Raw genomic sequence first — 10,972 nt, 5'->3', positions numbered from 1 at the left:
AAAATGCACCAAAATACGCAGTATAAAATCTGACCTATTTCCATATCAAAATGTAAAAAACGCACCTAAAAACGAAAAATAAACGCACCATTGAGTGCGGATTTTACCTCCAGAATTACCTTGCATTTATCTGCCGTTTTAATGCAGATTTTTTGCACCAAATTACGTAACGTATACATGTAGCCTAAAGGTCCTTTTACAGCGGCGCTCGTTTGCACCTTTCACAAGTAGCTATAATCCGTAACGTATGGGGATTAGTAATCGTTACTACTGCTGCTGACAACGTTAATATTTTGTGCTGCATAAACGATACGATCAGCTGATGAACGAGCGTTTGCTCGTTCATCAGCTGATCGTTGCCCTGTTTACACAAGGCAATGATCGGGAACGAGTGTTCATATGCACTCGGTTGCCCGATCATTGACCCATGTAAAAGGGCCTTAGGCCAGGTTCCCAAGGGTCGGATACGCTGCTTAAAAACCATGCAGCGTATCTGACCTGGAACCCGCAGCATATTCTGTCCGAAAAACGTTGACATGGTGATGCATCCCTCCGTGGGTGTCCGGCCTGGCCTCCATGGATGACGCTTAAGCCCATGTGACCGCAGCAGCCTGTGATTAGCTGCAGCGGTCACATGGGATGAAACATGATCCCAGAAGGCTGGACTGGAGGAAGAAGCAGGGAGTCCTGGGTAAGTATGAATTCTTTTTTTCTGAGTTGCGATTTTTGCTGCAGAATCGCAGCACTTGGCTTTATGTGGTGGGTTTTGCATCCCCATTGAATTCAATGGGGAAAGCCAGCAAGCATAAATTGACATGCTGTGGAATTAAATTCCGCACTGCAGGTAAATTTATTAACGGTTTTGCTGCGTTTTTTTTCTGCAGCGTGGGCATGAGATTTTCAAAATCTCATGCACTTTGCTGCTGCTGTGAATCCTGCGGAATTTCCACACAGAATTCCGTGGCGGAAATTCCGTAGCGTTTACACTCCGTGGGAAGCCGGCCTTAAGGCTCTGGGGCACATACATTGATCTCTATGTAATTACCTCTGTAGCTAATAAAATTTAGACTGCATGTACACTTCCGTCGGCCGTTGTACGGCCATTAATGACGGTTCCGTGAAACACGGACAGCACACGGATGACTTCCTTGTGCAGTCCGAAGTTTCACGGACCAAATCAATGAAAAGGCAGAGACTGTTCCGTCAAAAACTGGCAGGAGTAGGACCTGTCCTATTTTTTTGACGGAACGGCCGCGTAAAAAAACGCCTCGTCGGAATAGAACGCCATTTTTCCCATTGAAATCAATGGGCAGAGGTTTGGAAACATCCGAAAATAGGCCGTGTGAACATACCCGTAGTCTTAAAATTATGCAGGCTGCAAATACCCCCCTAGTTAGGAAGTGGCGCCGTGTCTATTAACCTAATGCAGTGGTGATCCCAAATCCTCACTGATCAGGACTAAGTTCATAATCACTGACACAAAAGTAGCTTTGTGACAATCCTTCTAACACACCTTCACTAGGTCACAGAGCAGAGATGCCCATGTTGTAGCGATTTCCTCTACTTTTAATATAAACCCAGCATCTTGCCATAGAATGACGCACCGTTTTCCAGTCACATTAGATAACACGATACTAGGGAATTGCTATTGATAAGTTATTATCAGAGCCAACCCTTCAGTAGCATTGCAACATTTCAAATTTCCTGCTGTGGCGCTGTGAAACTGACAACAGGCTGCCGGTGTGTCGTTCGTTGACAGATTCATACAGCATTAGCAAAGAAGTTGCAATTCCCTTCAGCACTGTTTGTGTATTATAAAATGATCCTATGACTCAAATGATTTTGATCATCACACTATTGGTGATCGCTTTTTGAGAAATTTCCTAGTATTTTTTTTTTGTACATTCACAGGAGGAGAACTTACAATCTCCGATATAATTTCCTCTAGTTTCTGGCAGAAATTATAGTACATTTGTTTGACGGTGGGTGGCCACACTACCTTAGGCCTGATTTACACGAGCGTGTGCGTTTTGCGCGCGCAAAAAACGCTGCGTTTTGCGCGCGCAAAAGGCACTTGGCAGCTCCGTGTGTCATCCGTGTATGATGCGCGGCTGCGTGATTTTCGCGCAGCCGCCATCATAGAGATGAGGCTAGTCGACGCCCGTCACTGTCCAAGGTGCTGAAAGAGCTAACTGATCGGCAGTAACTCTTTCAGCACCCTCGACAGTGAATGCCGAACACAATATACACCAACCTGTGAATAAAAAAAGACTTTCATACTTACCAAGAACTTCCTGCTTCCCCCAGTCCGGGCTCCCGGCCGTTGCCTTGGTGACGCGTCCCACTCTTGTTATCCGGCCCCACCTCCCAGGATGACGCCGCAGTCCATGAGACCGCTGCAGCCTGTGATTGGCTGCAGCCTGTGCTTGGCCTGTGATTGGCTGCAGCTGTCACTTGGACTTAACTGTCATCCCGGGAGGTCGGACCGGAGTTATCGGTAAGTCAGAACGTCTTTTTTTTTTTACAGGTTCATGGATTTTCGGAGCGGAAGTCACTGTCCATGGTGCTGAACCAGTTTAACGCTTTCAGCACCGTGGACAGTGACTGTCTCCTGACGTCGCGTACCCGAACATTTTTTACCGGTTTCGGTCAAAACGAGTTTGGCCGAACCCGGTGAAGTTCGGTGCGCTCATCTCGAATTTGACACTCCGTTTGGATGTTTGTAAACAGAAAAGCACGTGGTGCTTTTCTGTTTACATTCAGGAGTTTGACAGCTCTTGCGCGAATCACGCAGTTCGCACGGAAGTGCTTCTGTGCGGCATGCGTGGTTTTCACGCACCCATTGACTTCAATGGGTGCGTGAGTGCGCGAAAAACGCACGATTATAGAACATGTCGTGAGTTTTTTTCTGCGCACACGCGCTGAGCGCAATTCACGCATCGTCTAAACTGCCCCATTGACTAATATAGGTGCGTACGACATGCGTGCAAAGCACGCGCGTCGCACGCGCGTATATTACGTTCGTGTAAATGAGGCCTTAGGCTAAGCTCCACCGACTTTTAGTAAAGTGCCGTGAGCAGCGTAAAAGTAAAAAAATATATATATACACATATATGCGCAAAACAAGTGTGATTTTTTTACGCCAGAATACTGGCGTAAGGGTTTTGAGAAATTACCCCTTTGCGTTTTAATTCCTCACCTTGTTTCCACAAGTGCATGTATTTTTTAAGCCAAAACCAGGACCGGAGCCTAAACAGAATTATATAAAGGAAGGCCTTATAGGACTCGTCTCCTGGATCCAATTCTGGTTAGCAAATTTGCACTGTGTGATAGGTGGTAGTTGTCTGATTGCTGAGGGCCCAACCGCTGGGATTACCGAAACCCCCTGTTCCTTCTCACTACTCGACCACAGTGAGGAGGACATTGAATGGAGCAACGGTCCATGCGCGATGATGGTCCATTCAAAATCTATGGAAATGACAGAAACAGCCAAGTACAGCGCTCGGCTGTTTCCGTCATTCTCATTGGAATTGAATGGAGCGGTGGTGGGAGCATGCTCGACCACCGCTTTATTCAAGATTTTCCCTTTAGGGGACCCCGTTCTAAAGCTAGTTGTGGGACCCGAATCTTTCTGACATTTATGACATATCCTGTCGATATGTCATAAATGTCCCTCATGGGAAAACCCCTTTAAAGGGGTTGTCCACTACTGAACAACTGATGACCTATCCACCGGATAGGTCATCAGTATATCATCAGGTCGGGTCCGACACCCGGACTCCGCCCCGTTAAGCCTCTCCGGCTGCCTCCGGGCACCGTTACATTATGCGATATATGGAGCTGGACGCAGTTGGCTCCATACATTGCATAGCAGCTGTGCTGCCGAACTGCAGCTCTGCTCCTATTCACTTGCACGCCTATAAGGCCAGGATCACACATGCAGTTTTTGGTGCCATTTTTTTTTTAAGCCAAAGCCAGAAGTGGATCCAAAAGGAAGAAAGGGTATAGATAAAAGACTGATACATCTCCTTTCTGTTATGTCCACTCCTGTGTTTGGCTCAAAAAACGGATCCAAAAACTGCATCAAAACAGTGTGTGTGATCCCGGCCTTACAGATTTGTACAAAGCTGAAGTGTAATACGAGTCCTAACGCTCTCTGTGCTCGCACCCTAATGGGGTTGCTTGTTGGGAATTTTGGGGACATTCCCGGCGTACTTGAGGGTGGGGTTTAATCTAAAAAATATTGCTCCAGCGTACTACACTCCTTTCTACTAGAAATCTAGTGCGCAATTTTCTATTGTCCACCATATTCTGCGTCATTTTTAGGAATACGATGCGCAGGCCAGCAGTGAACGAGACGGTGTTAAATGAGTAAAGCTGCGATGCCTATGAGTCACCGTGCTGATACGTGTCTCTGACTACATGATGTATATGGAATGCACATATATATATAGAATATATATATATAGTATTATATACATGTTCTACATAATTTGCCATGAACCTGTGAGCACTCAGGTGTTTTAAAGATGGAGCCCAAGCTGTGCCCTGCTCCTGTCCCCAGCTCCCCCTCTCCTCCTCCTCCTCCTATTAATGACAGCCTCCCCTCCCCTGCAGCACACACAGAATATGCATCCTGATCTGCTTGCTTCTGCCATTGACGTCATTCAACAGTCACATGACCGAGCCCAGCCAATCAGCGCAGAGAAGCTGCTGCAATCTTTTAGCGATTGCTATTCTGTAGCACACACACATATCCGCACACACATCCACACATAAGACACATAGAACACATAGATACATGCTGCAGGCACACGCCAAGCCCTGGCGCCCCTCACTGCCTCGATCCAGGGGCTCGTGGCTTCCCTCCTTGGATAAGATATGGATTTAATCAAGTAGAACACTGGAAATGCCCAGGATCCTGTGAGATCTGGAATCCGATACTTTGTTGCAGTTGATCTCCCTTTTATTTCCTCCCTGTTTGGATTTTGGTGGGAGGACAAGCATAGAAAAGGAATAGAGCTCGTTGTAGTCTTCACTAGTTGCTATGGATTTTACTAGCAGCTCATGTGGGGAGAGTGATCACAGACAGATAGAGGAGAACAAGCCACTGCTGGGGGAGATGTCTGCTCCAGAGGGGGGCAAAATGGGTGCTGTGCCCTGTAGGAGATCAATGCTGCACTTCAATGGGATGAGGTATAAACTGCTGCAAGAAGGAGACATTCAGGTCTGTGTTATAAGACACCCCAGGACCTTCCTCAGCAAGATCCTCACCTCCAAATTCCTAAGGAGATGGGAACCCCACCACCTGACCCTGGCAGACAACAGCCTGACCTCTGCTACAGTAAGTACTGGTGATACCCAGGAGATGGTATGGGTGGGCTCCGATCTGCAGTGGGGATGATAGGGTCGCATTTGGAGCTTGGGGACTTCTTGTACTCATTTGGCATTGTGTTGTATTTAGAGAATGTTTACAATAATTTGATACATTGTATCTATCAATTCTCATCAGTGACAGCCAAAAAAGCAAATTGCCAGTTGTCAGAATGTGGTAGGATGGGCAATGCTGTATATATAGCGTATATGTGCCCTTTTATACCTATACCAAGTGGTTAGCATTGATAACACAGAAGGGTCTGTACTGCTGCGGAACCTCTCTAAATACATCCTTCAATCAATGGATGATTGACCATATAGGTTCCTAAGATGTTCTGCATCAGTCACCATCTTATAAGGATCGATTGCATTCACATCTATGTGTGTGTGTGTGTGTATATACAATGTGTATGTATAAATAATGTCATCTCCATACTGCACATTGATTCCTGGCGATAAAGATCCTGGTTTGTAAAATCCAAATTTGCATTCTGTTTTGTCTTAGCATATAAAATGTAATCCTATTGTTTTTAATATATTGCTTATAGGCCTTGGAGTTTTATTCGGGGTTGTGGCCCATTTTTTTTAATCTTTATCGATGGTTTAGGTCACAATAGTGAATTTTTATTGGATGTGTTATTTGCTGGGTTTCCTATCGTGTGTGTGTGTGTGTGTGTTCACAGTTTACCTTTTATCAAAACAAAATGTCAGTTTTATTACCGTGAATTTGTCATCTTGTGATTTCCCACTCCGCTTATATATGTTGCATGGATTGTTCACTGCAGCACATTACAGGAGCACCGTATAATGTATCCGCAAAGGATTCTGGGTAATGCACATTAGAGCCATGGTGGACGTTCTATGACGGCACCATGTACCAGATGAGTTGTATTTATTCTGGAGTGTTGTCCTGCTCTGCTGGATTATTACATACAGTTTATCATATGTAATGACCTTTTATATTTTCCTCTGTGTTAATGTTTCTGGCTATTGATATTCGATGGCATAGACACAAATACATTTTACGAGGCGCAGTATATGATGATGTGTTGCTATAGATAATATATCCAATATTCTTTGATCCGTGCTCAATCGTTTCTGAACAATCAGCCATTCCCTATAGGAAATGAAGAAATGTAACAATGCGAATTTCCCTGTACATACTTCATTCCCTCCGTCCGATGTCCCTACCAGTCCGTTATCCTTCACGATTCAACAGATGGACAAATACAGGTCCCGATTACATGATAAATAAAAGTCTTACACCCCTGGTCAGATTATTGTTAGGAAAGAAGATGAACGTTTAAAAAAACGAATCTAGAAATGAGGATGTGGTGTCGTTCACTGTAGTTTCCGATAATCATCGTAGCGCCCTCATCTTTTCCACCTGCATATCCCTTTTAGATGCGTCTTCCGTAAAATGAGTCTGTTACATTTCTCTTCTCCAGTACATTGAAGAGTTCTATATGACGCCAACACAACACTCAGGACTGTAAATGGAGGAACTCCGGGTCAGTGAATGGAAAATATTGTTACTTAGTCTAGGGCTAGTGCAGATGAATATGCGCCATTTTTAAACTGTTGGAGGCATTTTGTTTTGACATTGAGGGTATGTACACACGCAGTGAGCAAAAACGTCTGAAAATATGGAGCTGTTTTCAGGCGAAAACTGCTCCTGATTTTCAGGCGTTTTTCACGGCGTACTTTACGGATGTTATTGGAGCTGTTTTTCATTGGAGTCAATGAAAAACGGCTCCAAAAACGTCCCAAGAAGTGACATGCACTTCTTTGATGCGGGCGTCTTTTTACGAGCCGTCTTTTGACAGCGACGCGTAAAATTAAGCCTCGTGGGAACAGAACATCGTAAATCCCATTGCAAGCAATGGGCAGATGTTTGTAGGCGTAATGGAGCCGATTTTTCAGGCGTAATTCGAGGCGTAAAACGCCCGAATTACGTCTGCAAACACTGCGTGTGAACATACCCTTACACTAAAAAGTTTTTAAAATAGCCAATAGGCCTTCTAAGCGGCCTCCAGTAGGATGTAGTAGTCTAAATTCATACCACATCTGTAGTTCGGCACCGCCATTGTGCTCAGTCTTATTGGCATACTTCTGGCCGGTATATGGTATCCTGCAGGCCCAACATCGAGGCGTATAGAAACTGAAAAGATTTAGTTTACACAACTTTTTTTTTTAGCCCACTTTAGACATACATTTTTGTATGCTACAAAAAAAAACATTCAGATGTAACAAAACCATGGTCTTATTATTAGCTGAAATAGATATTTTTTTTAGCGCAACGAACAGCGTAAATTACTACGCCGTTCGGAGCCACAAAAAAAAAAGTGTGCATATGTACATATATATATATATATATATATATATATATTTATTGCAGATGGATCCATAGGTATACATTTTGCATAGTATATCTCAATAAAAAATAAAAAAAATCAATCTCTACCAAAATAAGATCTGTAAAAAAAATATATGCATACTGTTGAATTCAGTTTGTTTTATACTATAAGAAAAAAACAGCCAAAAACTGATGGACAAATACAATAGGAATATGGCCTTCATTCACATTGGTCCCTGCCCTAGTATTGTATTTTGAATATGTAATAATAATAATAATATTATTTTAGTTTTTGTATCTTATATTTATGAAGCAGGATGCATTCTGATGGATTTTCATAAATTTCGGTCAATTAAGTTCTATATGAAATTGTATATTTTTAATGTTTTATTACCATGTGCTGGTTATAACTGGATATACTGTATATTGGAAAATAAATATAATATATATATATAATGTATGTGTGTGACATTATGACCCATGTTCTGAAAGGTGCTATCCCATAGGCCAAAATTAAATCATACAAAAGTAGATATTTTTAAGGTTTTTATTAATTAACATGGCAAATCAAAATGATATATGTATAATGAGATCTGATCTGACGGGTGTTGTATTATGATATTATGGATTATAGTAGACTATATGAAACTATATTATATACACTGTATTGCGCCAAGAGTTCCTGCATTAGAGTTACATTTTGTAGCGGCATGTGACTTGAATTCAACACCATCACTATGAAGAGGGACCAGGCACGGCCAGGACTGCAACAGACCGTGTTGGAGACAGCTCGTTGATCGTCGCTCGTTTGCTCATGTCACACGGAGCTATGGATGGGGACGAGCGGTCGTTACTCCGATCGCTCGTCCCCATACATTTGTATCATGTCGGCAGCACGTTTCCCTGTTTACACAAGTAGATCTGCTGCCGACAACGATAATATTTCAGTTTTCTAAAACGATACGACCAGCGGATGATCCAGTGTTTGTGCTGATCGTTTCCTGTGTTACACAGGGCGATTATCGGCAACGAGCGTTCTTTGAACGCTTGTCTGCCTGATAATCGCCCAGTGTAAAAAGGCCTTTACACTCTATCATATGTATTGCAAGAGGTCTGTTCTTGATATTGGGCTTTTAGGAGGCCTCAGTATCCAAGGCCACCTCCATGGACCATACTGTGCTTGAACCATACATTTATATGCCATCCCTAAATTGAGTTTGTATGTTCTCCCAATGTTTGCGTAGGTTTCCAACAAAAGTCTGAAGACCACGCTTGTTGGGCAATTGGCTTTTTGTGAATTGTCCCCAGTTTGTGGTAGACATCTTTTTATAGTTACTATTACTATATAGCATGTGGAGCATAATGGCGGTATGTAAAGAAAGTGGGACTGAGACCGAATACACAAATGTTACAAATCTCCACACCAAGGGATCCAAAATGCCTACATAGATTGCTCCTGCCGTATTACACTTTTGGGTTGTTTTCTATTGATATCTATGAGCGTTCTTGTTACTAGTTACATGAATAGGACCTGTCCCCTCTCCTGGCATGTCTTTTTTTAGTGAATATTTGTAATACCCTTAAAGAGGGTGGGCTATATTGTACATAATGTGATCGGCGCTGTAATGCAGATTACAGCAGTGTTTTTTATTTAGAAAAACGATCATTTTTTATGGAGTTATGAGCGATTTTAGCTTTATGCTAATGAGTTTCTTAATGCCCAACTGGGCGTGTATATCAACCACAAACGTTAGCGAAGTGTCAGGATTCGGAATAGACTTCACATCCTGGCTGGTAGTGATGTCTATTATCTCTCAGGACACTTGAGTAACAGTAATGTGTGTGTATGTGGCTGCACATAGTGATCTAGTAAGATCACTATGTGCTGTGTAAATGAATGGAGAGAAGTATATGACTCTGATTGGTCAGCGTCATACACTCCTCTATACAACGCCCACTTGGTCAAAAAGTAAAACACGCCCACTTGGGCATTAAGAGACATTAGCATAAATCTAAAATGGGTCATAACTCCATCAAAAATGATCGTTTTTCCAAATAAAAAACCACTGTTATCTACATTACAGCGCCGATCACATTATGTAGAAGATTTTGAATAAATTAACAACTGGGTGTTACTATTTCACTTGTCAAATGGGTGTGTCCCTACATAGTCTGAGGGTAAGGCCACGCAGTGCGGTCACGGTGCGTTTTATGTTCCGTTTTTAAACCACAGCAAGTCATTTTTCAGTAGAAGTCAATGGTGAAATGTTTGTTATGGACAGACTGCTGCTATTATATTACAATGTGTTTTTTGTGCAGTTAACGGCATCTTCATAATGTCCGACCGCATGCAGTTAACGACCGCGCTGCCAAAGTTGTTGCTGAACTGCTTGCGCTTTTGCTAACAGTTCTGCAATGTCTTGTAATGAACTATATACAGGAAGCACCTAATGAACTTCAACACGGGTGAAAACTATGTTATCAATTATTTCCTTTAAAAACGCAACAGAACTGCAGCATTACAGAGACAAAAAACGCATGCAGTTGTTCGCATGCGGTTTTCAAACGCAACAAAACCGCCTCAACGACGCACCGTGTGGCCTTACCCTAAAACTGTGAGCACTGATTGGACGGTGTCATATTATGTAGGGACACTCCTCCTACTGGTAACACCCAGTTGTCCATTTATTCATACATTTGTAGGAGGAATAACAGAGGAATGGTACAATGCAGAGTTCTAAGAAAGCATGCCCCAGGAAAACTGACAGGTCCTCTTCGCTCCTGGAGTGGTGGAACTGGCTTTTCCAGCATTTTGTCCATCCTGATATATAATAGGGTTATATATGTGGAGAGTCACTGGTGAATATCAACTATCAGCCTAGAAATTTCATATGGGGCAAAAACCAAGAATTATGTGCAGTGGTGGGAATGATTTTCTGCACTACTTTATCCATATCTGTACTTTTCTGCACTTTTTTTTATCAATATAGGCGTCCGTTTCCATGTAACTCTTGCTACCCACGGCCAGCCATAGTGTATTGTATATAGCAGTACTGTGTATAAAACATATACAATAACCTGTCAATTTCATAGAAAGCCAATACACAAATGACGTGTATGATGGTAATTGAACAATGATCAATTGGTATTACATGGGGCTATGTTGTTATACATATGAATACATTGTAATGTATAGTGTCATGTATATCATAAACTATGTGTGACATCATTGGAAGTTAG

At 42.6% G+C, this 10,972-nt stretch overlaps 1 protein-coding gene across 4 annotated transcripts in view; it reads left to right on the top strand.

Moving 5' to 3' along the window:
- Positions 1-4,708: 4,708 nt before the first annotated feature.
- CMIP (c-Maf inducing protein) overlaps positions 4,709-10,972 on the top strand; it is a 158,302-nt gene continuing 152,038 nt past the window's right edge. Inside the window, exon 1 of one of the 4 annotated variants that reach the window (XM_075838663.1) lies at positions 4,709-5,344. In XM_075838663.1, the coding sequence (XP_075694778.1) occupies positions 5,048-5,344 (297 nt within the window). In that variant the 5' untranslated portion in view covers positions 4,709-5,047. The remainder of the gene's footprint in view (positions 5,345-10,972) is intronic. The other 3 variants (XM_075838664.1, XM_075838665.1, XM_075838666.1) reach the window with 3 other exon arrangements.

The sequence above is a fragment of the Rhinoderma darwinii genome, chromosome 9 (assembly GCF_050947455.1).
Source record: "Rhinoderma darwinii isolate aRhiDar2 chromosome 9, aRhiDar2.hap1, whole genome shotgun sequence".
In the NCBI taxonomy this organism is placed as follows: Eukaryota; Metazoa; Chordata; class Amphibia; order Anura; family Rhinodermatidae; genus Rhinoderma; species Rhinoderma darwinii.
The sequence above is the reverse complement of the archived record's forward strand: the minus strand, read 5'-3'. Positions and strand labels throughout refer to the sequence as shown.